The 19,861-nt window shown below is 36.3% G+C and overlaps 1 protein-coding gene and 1 long non-coding RNA gene across 5 annotated transcripts; one reads left to right on the top strand and one right to left on the bottom strand.

Annotated features, from left to right (window-relative positions):
• The first annotated feature begins 43 nt into the window (after positions 1-43).
• LOC141623644 (protein Iojap-related, mitochondrial-like) lies at positions 44-13,451 on the top strand. The gene is made up of 4 exons (XM_074439763.1): positions 44-450; positions 2,515-2,602; positions 5,626-5,723; positions 13,104-13,451. Exons 1-4 carry the CDS (start codon positions 166-168, stop codon positions 13,167-13,169), a joined length of 537 nt encoding a protein of 178 aa, XP_074295864.1. The 5' UTR covers positions 44-165; the 3' UTR covers positions 13,170-13,451.
• An 80-nt stretch (positions 13,452-13,531) lies between these two features.
• On the bottom strand, positions 13,532-16,775 carry LOC141623645 (uncharacterized). Of its 4 annotated transcripts, none has more exons than XR_012533492.1 (4): positions 16,447-16,775; positions 16,293-16,359; positions 16,094-16,171; positions 13,532-15,569 (listed from the first exon to the last, which is right to left on the bottom strand). It is a non-coding gene; the product is annotated as an uncharacterized LOC141623645 (long non-coding RNA). The 4 variants fall into 4 exon arrangements; XR_012533493.1 differs by having other exon boundaries at positions 13,532-13,989; positions 15,496-16,171; XR_012533491.1 differs by having other exon boundaries at positions 13,532-14,121; positions 15,496-16,171.
• Between the last annotated feature and the right edge of the window lie 3,086 nt (positions 16,776-19,861).

The raw sequence follows: 19,861 nt of genomic DNA on the forward strand, positions 1-19,861 counted from the left end.
CTTTGGGTATTAAAAAAAAAAAAAAAAAAATATAAGGTACCACACCACAAAAGTACAAGTGATGTATATAAAGTAAAAAAGAAAGTCGGGGTTTAATTTAGGGTTTTAGACTTTTAGGTCCCCCAGTTTCCGCGCATCACAATTGTTGTCGCCCTAAAACCAAAAATGTTGGCAGCACTACGGTCAAGATCCAGCGCCATTGCGAATCTCCGGCCACACTTATGGAACCTGAATCGCCGTAACACGATGGCGTCATTAACCCCCGACATTGACGGGAAAACCGAGATCCTTAAATTGGAGGAAGTTGAGCAAGTTCTTCGCGAAGTTCATGCCGACGACGTTAGGGTTATTCCTGTCTCCCATTTCTGCGATTGGACTGATTACATGGTTTTTGCCACCGGCCGATCCACTTGGCATGTCCGTAATATCGCCGAAGCCCTTGTTTATAAGGCATGTTTACTTTTATTTTATTATATTCCTTATGTTGTTGATTTCATTTGATTTATTTTTTGTGAATTGCTTAATTCTGTTTTCATTGCGTGGTTCTAGATGAGATGGTGGTAATGTGTGATAATTACTTCCGATTGTATTGTTGATGATTTGAATTGTGATGAATGGTGGTAATGTGTGATGATTAGTTGAATACTTAATTAGGGTGGACTTGTAAGGTTGTGAGCTTGACAGTCGAAAACCGTCAAAAACGGTCATCTGTGATGGTGACACAGTCTCACTGATGTTTCACATACGTAAATTGAATACTTTGCTGAGAAAATACATTAGTGAGCTGCTTCTATGCTATGTTACTACCACACTTCACTTTGTCGCTTTTCTGACATGACACAACATGACAGTTCACCTCAACACTTCTTTTTAGACCAAAAATTGAAAATTTCGGGAAACATAATCCTATCCACACTCCCACCCCGTGTTCTGTTCGACCCTTGCAGCCGACTCCCTTGGAGGTGTTTTTAAGGTTTCAATGTATTACCTCAACTTGTTGTACTTCTCTCATACAAGCATTACACCTTGTTTTGATTAATTTTGAGGAGGAAAGGGACGGATATGGGAGTGGAGAGATGAAAGTTTTCCTTCAAATCTTTTTCAAAATTGAAAAGATCTAGCGTGGAGAGACGAAAATGGCGGTAATGAGTGATGAAATGGTTTTTGACATAGGGAGTAGCACCATGTGTTGATAGCTCAGGTTGTATCATCGACAATTTGAATTGTGATGAAATGGTGGTAATGTGTGAATAATGTGATGTTTGGTTAGATGCTTAGATAGGGTGAGATCTTAGGGGGTGTTTGTTTCAACTCATAAAGGTATGAGCCAAACCCATACTAGGTGTTTGTTTGGCAAAAAAAAGGATTTCATACCCATACCTCAAACCCATGAGGTGTGGGTTTCTCATACCCAAGGGGGGAGGTGGGTATGAGATTGATACCCATGAGAATAAAAATATAAAACCAAAACCTTTTTTTTTTCATTTATTTGATCAAATCTTTATTTTCATGTATCAAAAATAATTATTTTCAATGTTGTATTTTAGATTTTTTTTAATTTTGATGAAGTTCCAACCCCATTCCACCCAAAATTGAAACAAACACAGGGTATGAGGAATCAAGTTCCAAACCCATACCACCCAGGTATGATTCCTGATTCCAAACCCATACCTACGTGTGAACCAAACGACCCTTAAGGGTTTGAGTTTGAGAGCCATACTAAACCTTAAGTGCTTGTTTTGATTAGGGGATTTGGATGGAATGAAAGGGATTGGGAGCAACACTAAACAAGTGATATAAAATAACTTGTTTGGTTAGCAAGTGAGGATGGAGAGGAAAGGAGGGAGTAGGATTTGGAGGGATTTATTTTCCTCCTACCAAGGCAAATAGAAATCCATCCACCATAGGGGATGGGAGGGAGAATGGAGGGAAGGGAATGGGAGGGATAATGTAGGAGGTCATTTTCCCCTCCAAATCTTTCATTTATTGGAGGGGAAATAATTCGGCTGAGAGGGAAAATGGAAATGGAGGGATACATTTTGCCTCTCCTTCAAATCCCTCCATCTCCATTTTCCTAACCAAACAAAAGATTTATCATCCCTCTAAATCCCTCCCCTCCCTTTCCCTCCAAATCCCCCCATCCAAACACACTCTTAAGGGTAATGCGGATACTTAGCTTTCAAAATAAGCTAATAAGCATCTTGTCAAATAAGCTTGTATGTTATTTGGGGTAGTTTGTAAGGTTTCAAGTTTCAACGTATAATCTCAACTCATTCACATCACTCATCCAAGCATCACAACTTGTTTGGATAAATTTTGAGTAGTTTTATTTGTTTTGAAAAATATGGCATTAGTCTTTTATCATGGTGCTTCACTGTTGCGTCGACAGATGATGCTGTGGTAAACTGTGAAAGTTGTAGTTTATGTAGGCTTTTTTTATACCCGTGAATCTTTTTTCTGATGTTGATGTTGTGACCGAAGACTGAATGGTGTTTGTGTATATAATTGTGGTAGGCCAAAAGAAAGCAAAAGGATTCGCCAAGGATGTTGTTGCCAAGTCTTGACGGGGAAGAAACTGCCAATTGGATTGTTATTGATTCTGGTTTGTTTGTTTTTTTTTTCCGCATACACCTTTTTTTATCCCTGAGTTTGAACAATTGCAAAACAAATGGATTGAAGATACATGTGACATGACTAATTGTTGTGTACCAAAACCAATGATCCTCTAGTATCAGAATTTAATTGCATTGAAGGGACAAAGTAAATCTTTTCACCATAGCTTAATACCTAATTCTTGTGTGGGGATAGAAGATATTCTTTGGCCCTATAATCAGCTTAGTATGCTATCGTTTTTTAATTGTTTTTGTGTCTTAGTGACTTAGTGTGACTATTTGAGTACCCACCTAGGGGTGATAATGACCGAGACGGCTCACTAGCAGCTCGATCGAAGCTTGGCTCCTGTGAGCTCAACTCGAGAATTAATGAGCCAAGCCGGGATAATGTTGGCTCGACTCGAAAGGCTCGCGAGCGGCCCAAACCTGTTATGATTATATAATATTTTGCTCTTATTTTATTAAGATATGTATCGTAATTATATCTTTGTTTCACCATAAGATATGTTCTTGTTGATATGTACCAGTTTTTTTCTTCTAATCCCAAGTATTTGAAAAATATTTTAAGAAAAAAACAGAAATTTAACAATTATATATAGGCTCGAGTTAAGTTTGAATTCAACTTCAACACGGTTTTAGTCTCGAAAGATTGAAATGAGCTCAATTTCTTCAAGCTCCAGTGAGCCTGAGTTTTGCTTCATGAGCACAAGTCAAGCAAAGCCTCGTGTTCGGCTTGGCTCGTTATCACTCCTTAACCCGGTATTGCTTTTGTCTGCCGGATTCTAGTACACTTTGATACAAATAGGTAATACGCATATGCGATACAGACTTTTGACACTGTAATACAGATATTTGAAACCAAATAATGTAATATGGATACGAAAGAATCAGTTTGTATTTGGTGGGGGTTTGAGGGAATTCAGTAACCCATGCTTTACAATATTTTTCTCCAGTGGTTTTGTGACCTACTCATTCACATTATTCACTTATTCGGAGCATATAACTCCATATTATGGATAATTAACGGTTAGGATATTAGGTTGTGAAAATTTCGTAATACTAATGGCGAAACTTGAATATATCGTCTCTTATAGGCAATGGACTTTTATATGGCTTTGATCTTACTATTGCGGCTCGTTGCTTACGTCTCTAGCCCTCTATACAAGCAGTTTATGGACGTTTATTATGCTACAGTAGTGTTGAGGGTTATTAAGTTATCAGTCTTTCAGTGGTTTGCACTTCATGTATCCTGGCTAACTGGCTTTAGATCCGTGTTTGATACTCGTTTGTTGTGATATCTTGTACTGACAAGTCGCTAGGTTGCTCTAAGTTCATGAGGGCTGTTTTTTTTTTTGGTAATTTTTGTATTTACCATGATAAAATCCTTCAAATACTTTGCCGTGATATCCATTCAGCATCCTGTTTCCTCTGTATGCGCCAGTAATACTGCTTTTGTATATAGTTTTGGATTTGAAAGAAATAGCATTTTATGTTGTCTGACACTAACGTTTGTGGCTTTCCATCCGTATCATCACAGAGCTTACTTTTCCTAAGCTTTGTTTGTTTGGGTGTCTTGTTTTTGGCCTCAATAAAGGACCTTCATTGCAAAACATTACAATGTATACTAGGTTTTGTCTACATTTAATATTGAAGCGATATCTAATGAATCCATAAAGTAATATAGATAATCCGTACTGGTAAGAGTAGCAGTTCTAGATGGTGGATGATGGTACGTGAGATAGAGTCCATTGCTTTCCAATATATACAAAAACGCAAATTCTTATTTCAGACGGGCTGTTTTCCCGTCTGAAATAAGACGGATAAAATGTTGCCATTTTTTAAGAAAATGTAACCATTTAATCCACAAAATGTTATGATTAGTGGTGTCATTTTTTACCCTGAAACTGATGTGAAAAATAATGGTAACATGTTATCAGAAAATAACAACATTTTATTGTAAAATGATGACATGTTAATTGTCTTATTTCAGACGAGAAACAGTCGTCTGAAGAAAAACGGACTGATACAAAAATATGTTCTCTTGAATGATTTTTAAGAGCCTAGTTACAACTTACAAGTTTAGCGCCCATTAGTAGTAATAATTTCCTAACTTTTATATACTTTTCCTATTTTTCAAAATCTTCCCATTTTTCTGATTCAGTCAAGTCAATGGAATAGTCTCATTTTTATTTTTTTTAATACTAAAATGTTGTTTTGACCTTTACAATCTTAATTAAACTAATCACTTTGTATCTTATGGCCCACCTAGTTAGTCATTATTCTTTGTTTACCGTCATTGGATGTCTATCTCACTTGTTCTCCTGATTATTTGTGCAAAAACAAAATGGAGCAATTCCAGAAAATTGAAAGCAATATCTTCTGTCTAGTTATGTTTGGACGCCTCGGTGATCTGAGGGGCCAAACCGGTGTGTTATGGTTTTCTCATGTGTTCTGTTTGTGTTTCGGAATAAGGAGGCGTGTACTCAGAATGATTCATATTGTGAGTTAGTTATCTTCCTCCAACCAGTTACTTGTTGGGCTTATTTCCCTTCTGTCATAATGTATTTTCATGTCAGTAACGTAGGGGTTTAGCAGGATCAAGGGAAGGAAGGTACATAATTTTGGGGAGTAGATTGGACTTTGGATTGTTTGGTGCGGGTGTACATGTTTGTTCACTTCTTTGCATCACCCACTCACCCTGTGTAGTCCAAGAAGAACTGTTTTGAGTTTTTTTAGTGTATGACATTTACAGCGGGATTTGAATGCTAATGTATTCCGCTGATGCCACTTTCTTGGGGTGGTGGTTCTGCTGTTTGTTTTATGATGTAATCATGTAAAGCTTATTGCTGGTTTCTTTCCTTTTGTTATCACTTATCCTTGCCTTTAATATTCTTATCTGAAGGTTTTACTGTTTTGTCCATTCGCATTGAACTTCTGACTTCTGTGCATTTGTTTCACTCTTACAGTAATGAACCTGTCGTGTTGATCTGTTCTCCTTTCTTTTCCCCATCAGGTACCGTGATGGTTCATGCATTAGATGAGCAAGCTAGAGCATATTACGACTTGGAAAGTCATTGGACTAAGGAAAAAACATCAGTTGATTCAAACCTGGTACATGCTTCACTTTCTTACTGAATCAGCAAACCCATTTCAAAGATTTATAATTTTCTATGCTTTTCCACTGAGAATTGATAATCTTATATGCGAGCTTTTTTTGTTCTCCCCTGCTAAACGTACACAAGTCTATGATGACTATCAACTATATCTGAAAAGACTACTGGTAATAAAGAATCCTTGCTTAGGAACCCTGTCTGATGTAGAAGATATATTATGAAGAGACACAAGGGTAGCTTTTGAGGCTGGGTTTTTAAACCTAGTCATGGGTAGCCGCCATTTGACATTTTACCCCTCAACTAGATCTTGTGCCCGTGCGTTGCACGGGTTTCAAATTTGATTCTCCTTTAATTGTTGTGGAACTTTTTTACCATTTTAAGCGGATGTTCACAATTATAAATATTAATTAACATCCATATAATATTTTACCGATAGTAGTTGTTGCCCGAGATAGCTGATTGTTTTGTTGGTTAATATTAATGATTTTACCCCTCTAGGTTTAAAAAAAATGCAAATACTTTGTATGAGTTTTAGTGGGTAAAAAACTCAAAATAAATATAAATAATGTATAATTGAAACCAACCCAAACACATAACATTATTTTATTATATATACACCTTATATATATAGGCTCCATCTACTATATATAACAGAGCAAGTTATTTTGTTAATTGTGACAAATCACTCATAAGTGTAACCAATGTATCATGGAAATATCATATATAGCTTTTAAAAACACACTTCAATCTTGCACGAGTTTACATCTAATAATTAACATGCAACACAGTACGCCTTATATAATTGGGTTCCGATCCACAAAACGTTATAGTGGATTAACGATGGATCTTAAAACATGAAGCTAAGTAATCCATCGAGCTCCAACGAAACAAATGCATATAAAATTGCGCGAAATTTAAGAATAAATGACAGGAATCGTAAACGATAACAAATGCTCAAGATTTTTAATGATGTTGGAGTAAATGACAATGAAAACGGATTATGAATGAAAGAATTTATCTTGTAGTGATGAATTAATCGGAAGATTGAAAATTTGGGGGTAAAATTATGAAATTAGGGTTAATTCGTTGAGAAAGATTCAGAGATTTGAATAAGTGTATGACTATGTCTGTAGGACTGTAGTTCTGTAGTATAGAATCTAGAAACCAAACAAATTGTAGACACGTTTCATTTTTTTTTTTTTTTTTTTTTTGCTAACTTGCTACCTGTCCATTTCGATAACCTATTTACGTTTACTTTTGAAACAAGAATACAACGGTCTAGCAAAGAAAATACATGTCTTTGGAAACGAATTAGATGGTTTAATTTTGGCACAACATACAGAGACCGGTGAGGATTTGACAAATCTTCAATCTACCTCTACTTGAATCTCTACTCCTCCATAAGAGTAGATAATCAATTTTAGAATCTACGAAAACCGATGCATAATCAAATAGGGCTATATATTACTCGGTTAATAAAATCAACACAAAAAAAAAAAAAAATAATGCATTAGGGAAAATTAAAGCCATAGGGCGTTATCTTGCATAACCAATGATGGGTTTATATAATAGGGACGACTCTTTAGTCTTACGCATATAGCCAATTTAAGTTAATATAGAATTCTATCTCACTAAAATATGACATCTTATCAAATTCTCTATCTTTTAAGATTTATTTTTAACTTTTAAAATAATTTTAAGATTTAGTTTTAATAATATTAATTTATTAATTTAATTTAAAATTATTTAAGTGTTTTAGAATAGTTGGAGACTCTAGAATTGCCCGAAAAAAGCCTCTTTTATATATATACTAGAGTTAACGCCCGTGCGATGCACGGGCCTTTTAGTACTTTCTTTCAATATACTGAAAATTATAGAGAGGCGGTTTCTAGGCAAGTTATTAAAAGACCACTTCCTCATACCTATATATAAATTTTTTTTTGTACCCCTTCTACCATTTTTAATGGTACCCAATTTTATAGTATACGTACTTGATTTATTACTCCCTCCGTCCTGATCATTTGTTGTACTTTGATTTTTGGCACAAAGACCAAGGAAAGGGGAGGGGGTCAATTACTAAATGACAAGTGGAATAAATTGAGTGTAAATGATCAAATTACTTATCAAATTCATTCTTAAAATAGAAAGAACAACAAATGATTGGGACACCCCAAAATGAAAAAGGACAACAAATGAAATGACCGGGACAGAGGGAGTACTTTTTACACTATTTTTCCATTAATTTGTAGTTGGTTTCTTAATGCTAGCTGATGGTTTTTATACTATATGTTTTAGTCATGTTAGACGCGATTGTAATGTTGGTGCTCATAACATTTGCACACTAAATGCCTCTAGATTACACGACCCGAGTGTGCGCATATTGTATGTCCGGAGTGGATGCTGTTGTCACTGATTTTGTTCTTTCCTTGGAGTAAGCTAATATAAAGCACCTTTCAAAAAAAAAAAAATCTAAAAAAAAAAAAAAAAATCTACGTGATCACTACTACAATTATGGGGATATGTATCAGATTATAGCAGGAGAAGAACTTTGACATAACCAGAAAACCCGACACGAAATTAACAGGTTAGGAATGAAGCTGGATGACTCATTTATGTAATTGGGTTCAGGGGCGGCCCATAGAATTTGGAGGCCCTGTTCCAAAGTTTTATTTTGAGGCCCCATTTCAAATCATTTGCACTTTGTATTGTTTGTACTTATTTTTATCGTCTTTTCTTTAAGGGATAATTTAAGAGAGAGCAGAAAAATATCAATTTTACTCTGAGCTTTGGCTAATAAATGTGATAACAAGAGTATTTATTTACATTAGATGGATTGAGCAAAAATCGTCTTTTCCTTAAATATAATGTTAGATGTGACAGTAATTAATTAATTATAGCATGGGAGATGGGACGATCTTATACAATAAGACGGTATCATCATGTAAGAAAAAAAAAAACTCATTTGTTAACAATAAATGAATAATCTTGTTATAACTTATAAAAACGAACTTTGTCACGATATGAGACCGTCTTATTTCAAAACTTGTGAAAATCTGAAAGTTAAAGTTTGACGATTAATGAAGTAAAAAATTTCAGAGAGTAGCAACAGAAATATTTTAGGCCATAATCCATTTAAACAAATTAATAAAGAAGCCCACAATTACAAACCAAATAAGTGGAATAAAATGTCGCTCGTAAGAATCGATCACGCGATCTCTTACAAAAATAAAGTGAACTTTACCACTGTACCAACACCTACATCATGAGTTACAATTACAGCAATGCAGTGATATAATGAGGCCCTTCTCTTTGTTGGGCCCCGGTTCAACGAACCGAATTGAACGCCCAGCGGGCTGCCCCTGATTGGGTTAACGCGAATACGACACGATAATTATTTGAGTCGGGTTTGGGTTAAAGGGTTAGGGACTCATTTACATGTGACATGAACACGAACCCGAACCCGACACGACCCGATCTGTTTGCCAGGCTTATTCATAATGTGATAGATTTCTTATTTATTTGGTGATTATCTTTCATAACGATTTATATATTAGTTTATTACATAATTTACATGCATAAGTAGGTGTATGGAATTGTTCTCAAATCTCAACGTTGGTATTTATCCATTCCTTTCTTAATAGCGATAACCAAATTGTTCTCAAATCTCAACGATGGTATTTATCCATTCCTTTCCTAATAGCGATAACCAAATTCATATTTAACTGTTTAAATTTAATAATTTTATTTTAATGTTTTTAGGGTATTTCATAAAATTTGGAGACTGGCCTAATATTGCTCGAATGTCGTTTAAAAAAGTTGAACCCTCTATAACCGTTCGAAATCGTACCCTCAAGCAAACCTCTCACACAAAAACAATGGTTAAATAGAAAAATATAAAACAATACACAAAAATATGTAGTAGGAGAAGTGTTGTTTAGTTTAAGCAATTAGTAATAAAATATTGACGTAATATTGCTCCACAATATGGTCTTTGGTTTAGTTTCCGCAATTAATTATAACTTGTAAGATATGGACTCTCTAATATTTACTCGAAAGTTGAAAAAAAAAATGCTCAAAAGTGTTTCATAAGTCGGACTTTCTCACCTTGTTCAAAAAAACTTAATTATCAACATATATACATAATGTCAATGAAACCATAACAACACCAGTTGAATTCACCAAATAAACTATCGCATTGTATTGCCTTTATAATTTATCAAGTTATTACCATCGGATTATAAAGCCTTGTAAGTAAATTAATGCAAAGATCAATTGGAAGAATAATCATATTTCAAAGCTATAGCACTAATTAAGCATAAAAGCACTTTGAGCTCAAAATCATTGTATACCTTACCTTTGTATTGCAGTATCAAATATCAAAGTGTGATCAATGATGTAGTACCTTCACCAAAAGCCTTTTTTTGGCAATATATATTAGATTTTTTATTGGTTTGCACCATTTTACAATTGCACTTCACCCGCATCACAATGAATAACACAATGTTCTTAAAAAAAAAGAAATTTACGCTCAACACTAACAAAGAAAAAAAAAGGTAAGCAAGCAAGTAATTAAAGATTTAAGTGACCTAACCGGCCATAAGCATATATACAAAGTGCGGAGCCATGATTTCAAATAAGCGATGAAGAATTTCACCGAGGCAAATGGGTAATAATAGTCTAAGATAATGTAAACGCAAAAAAAAAAATCAAAATTCCTAACCGTAAACTTCGAAATATTCACGCTCCGCTACTCTCCTAGCTAGCCTCTTCTATCCAGCTCCCTCAATGAAATAAATTAGATCAACCGGCAACAAATTAAAGGTGGATAATCAAACTCCATGTGAAAATTATGTGATCTTGCTCCTTCATTTAAAGATTATCGTGAACCTACATGTATAGTATGAAAGACATATTAGTAAGAATCATACGGAGTAATATATAACATGCAATAGATTAAATGAAGCCGACATAAATATCATCTATGGAGCTAAATGATATGACAATAATTAGGCACTACTATAGCAAGTTCATCATCAAAAAATAATAAGCAGATAATTCAAGCTAGATTATAGAAGTAATAATTTGGGAAGAATACATAATTAGAGAAACAAAAATAAGAAGACAAACAATGCCCATAACAATTGAGGAAAACATGAAGGCAAGGAAGAATTATATATACACATCTAGGTAATAGTGTTTTCTTAGTATTCTTATTCCCAAAGAATTTTTATTTATGAACAACTCAAATACACATTAACAACCAACTCCAAGTATGTGTAGACGTGTAGTGTAGGTATTAGTAAAGGGGATTATTTTTCAAATTATTTAATTGTTAATTTATTTTAGGTAGTTCGTAAAAGTTGGACTCTCTGTAATCGCTCGAAAAAAGCTTCCTTTATTAATATAGATAGATATATATATATATATATATATATATATATATATATATATATATATATATATATATATATTGATTACTTCAACAATGCGTACTACCTACCTAAATAAAGAGCCACATGCTACAACGACTCTCCCACTCTGAAGTACCCTCCTATGGAAAGAAAAAGGTACAGAGGGAAAAAACTTTCGTCACTACCAAATGTAATAGAATTTGAACGGCAGAAAAATATGAAGAGTAGGGTTTATTTGGCAAGTTATCTCTTGCTTCAGCAACTCTTCTATGGGACCGTCCTATAGCCTAGGACGGGCCCAAAAGAGAAAGTTAGCCCAAAATAAAAGGAGGTTTGTTTAACACCCATCCACTTCACGTCATACAATCAAAACAAATCTAAAAAAAAATTGATAACCCATCTCCACCTCCCATGTCAATGTCCTCCACGCCTTTGAAGGCCACATCCACCACCATCACTACCACCACCTCTTCCTTACTGCCTCACCGATCACCATTGTGATTGTCATTCCCACAACCACTAATCAATTGAAAAGAAATTATGAACATCACAAATAATCATCGTTGATTACCCATCGATGCCAACCACAAGCATCTTATTGGTTTGAAAGATCAAGTTCCAGATTTCAAAAGTACAATTCAATGCTTCTATCTTTAATTAATGGTTATAATTGGAGTACTCATGATTTTATATTGGAAACTTTTAGTCTAAATTCAAAGTTTTTAACTTAAAACATGATTTTTTCAAGTTAAAACCAAGTTGGAGAAAGCCACTCCAAACTCCAAAGTTTTCAAATAAAAACAATTAATTTTCAATTTAAAACCTCAAATATCCAAACTTATATGCTAATTTTTACATTATATTCCAAATATACAATATTCAACTTAAAACTTAAGTTTTAACTAAAGTCCTAATTTACCATCTAAATCCAAAGTGTGCAGGACAATGTCATTAGTTATCTTATTAAAACTAGAAGTTTGTATTGTTATTAATGGTGGATGTTAAGCAAATGATAGAATTTTGAAGAAATGCCGGATAATTAACTTGATAAATGGCATAAATCTGTGTTACTCAGACACGTGTCAACGCGTCGGACACGACTATTTGGGATGAATTTTCCTGTTTTGTGGTCTAAATTGAAGTGTCGAAGTGTCGTGTCGTGTCGGACACCGACACGTGTCTGACACGCGACACGGCAGTTATGTGAAGTGTCGGACTAACATAGGCATAAATATATTTTGTGTGAAATGCTATGAATTATGATATAAGTCGTAATATAGATATGCAAGTGATGGAGACAAGAGTGAGGTAAAACAGAAGTTAGGAGTTCTTTGATTAAGTTAATAGTTTTTTTTTTTTGTAAAAACTACCTAAAATTTACCTCATTTTCATAAATACTACCTAAGGTTTTTAATTTTGTGAGAAACTACCTAAATTTTCTTGACTTTTGTCGGACACTACCAAATTGAAAAATCCGATCAAATCAGACAAAATTCTAACTCAAAAACATTATTTTTGGCATTGAACATACATTATTTACTATACTTGACCATCGCCAACTGTTTTGATTAGCTACTAACACATTTATTTCAATTTGTTGTACTACAATTTTGACTAGTTTGGCCGAGATGGACAAAATTATGATTAATTTGATTGGCATTTTGACTTATTTGTCGGAATTTTAGTTAATTTGGAAAAAAAATTGTCGAATTTGCTCATTAATTTCAATTTGGTAGTTTTCAACAAAAGTGAAAATATTAGGTAGTTTCTTCCAAAATTAAAAACTGTAGGTAGTATTTATGAAAATGAGGTAAATATTAGGTAGTTTTTGACAAAAAAACTCTTAAGTTATATTTTATTGGGGCTTTTATCTAATTGGAATGGTCTTATAGCATGAGACTCTCTTACTCAACAATTTGCCCTCTTGCTTTGGCTTGGATTTTTCTGACCTCTTGTATATGGTTCAGGAATTGGATAAAGCTATGGTGAAGGTGCGGCCCAAGAACAACTCCAAGAGGAAGAGTGCTAAGTAATTAATAACACTCGTACATGCATAACAATTAGGCTGATGGCGGTGATGTAAAGAGCCTCCCCTTCCAAGTTATTTGTGTGCTCTTACGCCCTTGTCTTCTTGGTACTTTTGTTCCGCTTGAATTCTTTTATTGTCGCGTGGAGTATTAATCTTTAATTTTCTCAATGCACTCCATGTTAATTTAGAGGTATGCAGTTAGTAAAATTTGAAGACCCAACGAATTGAGGACAATATTAGATGAGAAATGGAGACGATAAATATTGATATTACTCTTTTCATAAAACTAGTTTTTGGGCCTGGCGATGCTCGGGCTGCAACGCCTAAGATTTCCGGAAAACACGTCTTTGCTACATTGATAATATATATGGAGAATGCATCATATATATACATACAAGTATTCCTACATGTGTTTATAGGAGTTTTTGTGTGGACAAAAGTATTTTGATAGCATAAATACTTCTAGACGGTCAAATAGCATAAATACATCTAGACGGTTGCCCTGTACGTCCCCTGAGATGATGTTTAACCCAAAAGTTGTGCCCCTGCCTGAGCTAAGGCATTCCCTGAGGATGTCAAACGGTCAAATCCAAAAAGTTGTGCCTTGTAGAATGGACGGACTTTGCAGAGGTCACATACAAGATGGTTATATACAACTGGTTCTTTGGTGTGAGAAAAAAATTACATGGCACGATAAAATGATTATTGTGTTTCTTGGAAAGTGTAAGGACGTATTATTTATTCGGGCGTATTATTGTAGAAAGCCCGCACGTTTTCATCAGCTTGGCTTCACTTTGTGTAGAATATCGGTGATATCCTGTGGCCTGCAAAATAAAAGTACCCAATAGCATACACTAAACAAAAGAGTTTGTCACACTAATTTAAACGATAGTTCGCGACAACTCGGCAGCCACTCATCAGGTCTCACATCTTCAACCCGGGTCCACGAACACTTGCTACAGTATGATAAATTCTCAAGATCAAAAGATGATTTCATATGTTCATAATCAAAAGTTATGAATGTATTCCAAATTAATTGACCTAAATGCAAATGTAAAATAAAAACTATACGACAAAATTACAAATGAAGTAAATGGATAACCATAGACTAATTTAGTTCTGATCAGGCATTAATGCTTTCTTCTATTTCAAAAAAATGAGAGAGAGTTTCACCAAAATAATAGTATGAATCTAAAAAATGAAAATGAATTGGAGAGCTTAAGAAGTAAGTCAGTTGTACTACTTTATGTACCTATCGATCCTACTTGTTTTCAACACATCCTTAACAAAGTAAGAAAACCTTCACGTAGAAAAATACAAGTAACAAATATAAAGAAGTAATTAACGTTGAGCACAAAAGGCCTTTGTAGAACGACTTGCTATTTGCTGATGTAGTCAGCTCCTACCTTGGTACAAAGTAACAAAACTACAAATGCTCTTGCGCTATTTGACTTGTGTACCCAGACCTTGCCTACAAGCCTCTATATATTAAATCGGCCAAGTACGAAACAAAAGTATTTTTTTTATAAGGCAGTCTCAAGTGTGGGATAGCAAACTGAAACCGTAACTTACACACAAGATAGTAGAGGCTTCATACCAAAAATGAGCACTTAGATGCTATTGATTAAAAATTATGGAAACCAGTTTTTGTTCACATCCGCAAACCCATACCCTAACCCGACTTGGAACAAAGGCATTAAAATATGCAGCAATACGAACCTTTCATGAGTGCTTCTAAGCTATTCATATTGTATACGTAAATTTAACATATATAAGTAGAGGACTCGTATATCGTACTGACAATCACCATGCCTAAGCCGAAAACTGGTTTTTTTTTGGATAATCTAATTTACATATCCATAAATGAGAATTGGTCTTTGGCACTTCTGCGAACTTTGAGAATCAATCCGGGGAAAAGATTTCTCCATTATTCGTACGTTGATAGTCAAATTTTTGTTCAGTCGAGTGATATTAGCAATATATTTATTTTCGGTAAGCATTCTGAGAGGAATAATAAATTCTTTAGAAAGCAAAACGTCTACAATTCGTCAGGCAAAATACCCGGTTTTTTTTTGTTTTTCCTTGATTCTAATTTTCTTTCGGCAAATAGATTTGCATACCATTTTCTCTGTGTCGCATTTCTTCTGACCTTATTCGCTAGTGGTGTAGACACTGGTAATCAAGAAATCCTATTGCAATAGCTAGCTATCAATATCATTTAATATATTTTACAACATACACTTCCAACATAGGACGTAGAGCGTGCAGAATTGCAGAAAGGTCAATGCACTTATTAAACAAACGGAAAATATACAAAGATAAGAGGATACCTAGCGCTCTTTGAGCAAGCAAACATATTTGTTGATGAAGACCGGAACACCTCGCAAAATATATGTAGTAACGCCTAAAAAACAACCAATAATTTTATATTCCTTTGATTTTAATCAATCGAGCCTAGAAGTTTTGGTTGTTTAAATCGGTCAAGGTCTGATCGTACACAAGTACAGAAGCTTAAAGTTAAACTATGCGACTGCTAATTTTAGTAAATTAAACCATTACTTAACAACCCTGTTAACAACGGATGACACTGTAGTTAGCTAAAATTAAAATGGAAGGCATTTCCATATACGAGTCGCATACTCGTATCTATGTCTTTGTCTACCTTTTGTAGAACACTTGGCATGCGCAAAAGAAAACTTATGCTACGTCTTTGTCTACCTTTTGTCGAACACTTGGGATGCGCAAAGGGAAACTTATGCTATGCTTCTCTTACAACAATATAATAGTAGTAAAGCACTTGACAAAGCAGCAAACATATGATGTGCATCAAAATAAGACACTTTATTGTGCAACAAAATACAAATTATTGTTTCAAAATCAGCAATAAATAATAGCAGAAAATCAGATTAAACGAAACAAAACCAAAACCTGGATGGTATCTGGACTCTGGACTGAGATCAGAACAACGTTGCGCCGATTTTGACTCTATTTTGTGGTCCGGATTTACTAAGAAACAAAAAAACCGAAATCAAAAACAGAGCGCTAGAATGAGAACATGCAATGTTAAATTTTGACAGCTTCCTAATATAGATGATGATTTTACTATATAATTAACTTGTTAACTTACCAAATGACAATCAGTTTTTGATGTGATAAAAGAGGTCGGAATAAATGATGAGCTTTCTGAGATGGAACTGGAGAGCAAAAGAAAATTCAGAAAAACAAACAAAATCAAAATTCAAGCAATTAAAGAGCATTATTGCAAAAAAATAAGAACCAACCAATTAGATTATTAAGTTGAAGAAAGTGTTTGATCATCGGCATCGGGTTTATGGGAAAGTTGAAACCTGCTGCATAGTATTCCCATCTGCCTCCTGCGTCCAAACCAATATCCCTGATTCACATATATAAAGTAGTTAAATGAACCATTTATCAATTAAATTATCGCTTTTTTATGGTAGTAAGAAACAACGAAGTTTAATTGAAAGCGTGTTTGAGGGAAATCGGCAAACATATGATGTGCATCAGGGCATGAAAATAAGACAATATTGTACTATTAGTCAAAGATATGTAAATATATGTCAATATATTGTTTCCTAGTTTAGTGCATTCATATCACGTACTTATCGTTGTATTGTTAGCAATAGATCTTGTATAACCTATATATTAATGAATAGCAAAGACTCCCTCTTCAGGGGATTACAATCTTACATGGTATCAGCTAGGTTTCGAGAAATTCAAACCCGCTAGCCGCCTCTTTTCTTCTCGCTGCTAACACAGCCACCACAATAACATCTCGTTTCCATGGCCGGTAATGAATCCCCCCTGCCATCGAAACTCCACCCTGTTTACACCGTTACTAATATCCAGAATAAAGTTCGTGTATTAGACGGTGTTAAGGTTTCGTATTCGTCATGGGTCAAATTGTTCTTGCTTCACGCTCGGGGCTACAAAGTCCTTCATCATGTTGATGGAACTCCCGCGCCGGCTAAAACTGACGCAAAGTTCGAAGAATGGCAAGAAATTGATGCTCATGTCCTTCAATGGATATACGGAACCCTTAGTGACGACCTCCTTGAGCGCGTCCTCGAAGATGAATCGACTGCCCAAGCCGCTTGAGATCGTGTCAAGAACATCTTCACTAATAACAAGGGCGCCCGCGCTGCTGCCCTTGAAAATGAATTCTCGACTTTAAAGCTTGAATCCATGCCGTCTCTTGAAGCGTATTGCCAACGCCTCAAGGTTCTCGCCACCCAATTAAAGGATGTTGATGCAGCCGTCACCGACTCACGTCTCGTTCTCCAACTGGTTCGTGGGTTACCCAAAGATTATGACACCACTGCTGCCTATATTCAACAAACCATGCCCACTTTCACCAATGCTTGCAGTATGTTGGAACTCGAGCGCCAACGACAGTCCACTCGTGATGAACCCCCCACTGCACTCGCTGCCCCATCATCACCTCCATCGGACTCAAGCAATTGGTCTGACAATAAAAGCCAAGCCTCTTCCAATCGTTCCAAAGGTAACAACAAAAATCGTGGTAATGGCAAATCCAACACCAACAATTACGGTCGCTCAAACAACCGTCCCAATTCATCACAATCAACCATGTCCTCTGTCCCGCAATTCTCTCCCCAGCCGTGGCCACAACCCTCATGGCCCGTACCCCCTTGTCCATACCCAACTTATCCAGGTTGGAGCTCTCCATGGCAGCCATGGCCCACACAACAACCTCCTCGTTATCCCGCGACCACTCGATCAAATTGGCGTGCTCTTGGCTCTTCTAATGCAAATCGGGTTCCTGCTCAAGCGTTTATGACTGAATACGAGCAGCCGCAATTCACTGACATTGGACAAGCTTTTAATGCAATGACCTTGGCTCCTCAATCTGATGGGCCGTGGTACATGGATACTGGCGCCTCATCACACCTCACTTCCGACTCAGGTATGCTTGCTCCTTCTTCTAATGTATCTAATATTCGGTCTATTTATGTTGGTAATGGCCATAGCATTCCAGTTCGGGGAACCGGTACCACCCAAATTCACACGAAAAACCGAACCTTACACCTTACCAATGTCCTATACACACCACACATTATTAAAAATCTCATATCGGTCCGACAATTTACAAAAGACAATAATGTGTCCGTTGAATTTGATCCCCTTGGTTTTTCTGTGTGAAGGATCTCCAGAGTAGGACAACGATTCTGAGGAGCAATAGTCGTGGCGAGTTATATCCTGTGTCTCCATCAGCGTCCACCTCCGTCAATTCTCCTCCGTTTGTCGGCCTCACCTCCTCCACTTGGCACAATAGGCTCGGCCATCCAGGCCCTTTAATTCTTCGTTGTCTTAATAAACAATCTCGAGTCAGTTGTAATAAGGAGCACGACTCCAGTTTATGTTCTTCATGTCAAGTTAGTAAGCATAAGCGTCTTCCTTTTGTTGAGTCGAATTCTGTCACTGTTGCGCCTTTTGATATTGTTCATGCCGATTTATGGACTTCTCCTGTTCCCAGTCATACGGGTTTTAAATATTATCTTGTGTTAATTGACAATTTCTCGCAATTTGTCTGGGTTTACCCTATTAAATTTAAATCGGATGTGTTCAATAAATTTAACCATTTTCAAGCCTACATCAAAACTCAATTCGAAAAACCCATTAAATCTTTTCAATGTGACCTAGGACGGGAATTTGATAACTCTTCTTTCCGGTCCTATGCTAATACAAATGGCCTTGTTTTTCGATTTAGTTGTCCTCAAACGTCACCACAAAACGGCAAAGCTGAACGAATGATACGCCGTCTCAATGAAATCGTTTTAGCTCTTCTTTCCCACGCTTCCCTTCCCCCACAATTTTGGGTCGATGCTTTACATTCCGCTGCTTATCTCCATAATATTCTTCCCACCAAAATTCTACATTTTCGATCCCCCACTTCCGTCCTGTTCCTAAAAGAACCCTCATATGACCACCTCCGTGTCTTTGGATGTCTTTGCTTTCCAAATTTGTCTGCCAAAGTCCCTCACAAACTAGCTCCCCGGTCCACTGCTTGTGTCTTTCTTGGTTACCCATCTGAAAATCGTGGATACCGCTGTCTTTCCCTTGCCACTAATAAAATCATTTTATCTCGCCATGTGACTTTCGACGAATCGGTGTTCCCCTTTGCGTCCTCCTTTACGATCACACCATCCTCATACCGCTTTCTTAACCCCCTGACCACGACCTACCCACCCACGTCCTTGACCACGTTGCCCAACACCATACCACCAACCCTACCCCACCACCGAATACAGATACCCCTCCCACAACTCCACCTCGCACCCCCCTCCTACCTCTACACCGAACCCTCCTGCCACACCTCAACCACACTCACCTCCTACGCCGAATACAATACCATCCCCACCACCTAATACAACACCTTCTCCTCCTCCCAATCCACCACCTCTTCCGCCCAAGCCTCCAGTGCCCACCCACACCATGACAACGAGAGGCATGAATGGCATATTCAAGCCTAAAGCCCTCGTTATCTCCCCCAAGCCTACCCTTAGTCCCTTACCCAAATCACCCACCATTGCCCTATGTGACCCGAACTGGAAGGCAGCCATGCAGGCCGAATTTAGTGCATTACAAGATAATCATACATGGGATTTGGTACCTCGTCCTATGGATGCCTCTGTCATTCGCTGCATGTGGTTA

The sequence above is a fragment of the Silene latifolia genome, chromosome X (genome assembly GCF_048544455.1).
Source record: "Silene latifolia isolate original U9 population chromosome X, ASM4854445v1, whole genome shotgun sequence".
NCBI lineage: Eukaryota > Viridiplantae > Streptophyta > Magnoliopsida > Caryophyllales > Caryophyllaceae > Silene > Silene latifolia.

Bases quoted from the DNA above. Each gene is read 5' to 3' on its own strand.
- LOC141623644 (XM_074439763.1), top strand. From the start codon at position 166: ATGTTGGCAGCACTACGGTCAAGATCCAGCGCCATTGCGAATCTCCGG. The intron at 2,603-5,625 runs GTTTGTTTGTTT...TTTCCCCATCAG, and splicing joins TTGGATTGTTATTGATTCTG to GTACCGTGATGGTTCATGCA. The intron at 5,724-13,103 runs GTACATGCTTCA...TATATGGTTCAG, and splicing joins CATCAGTTGATTCAAACCTG to GAATTGGATAAAGCTATGGT.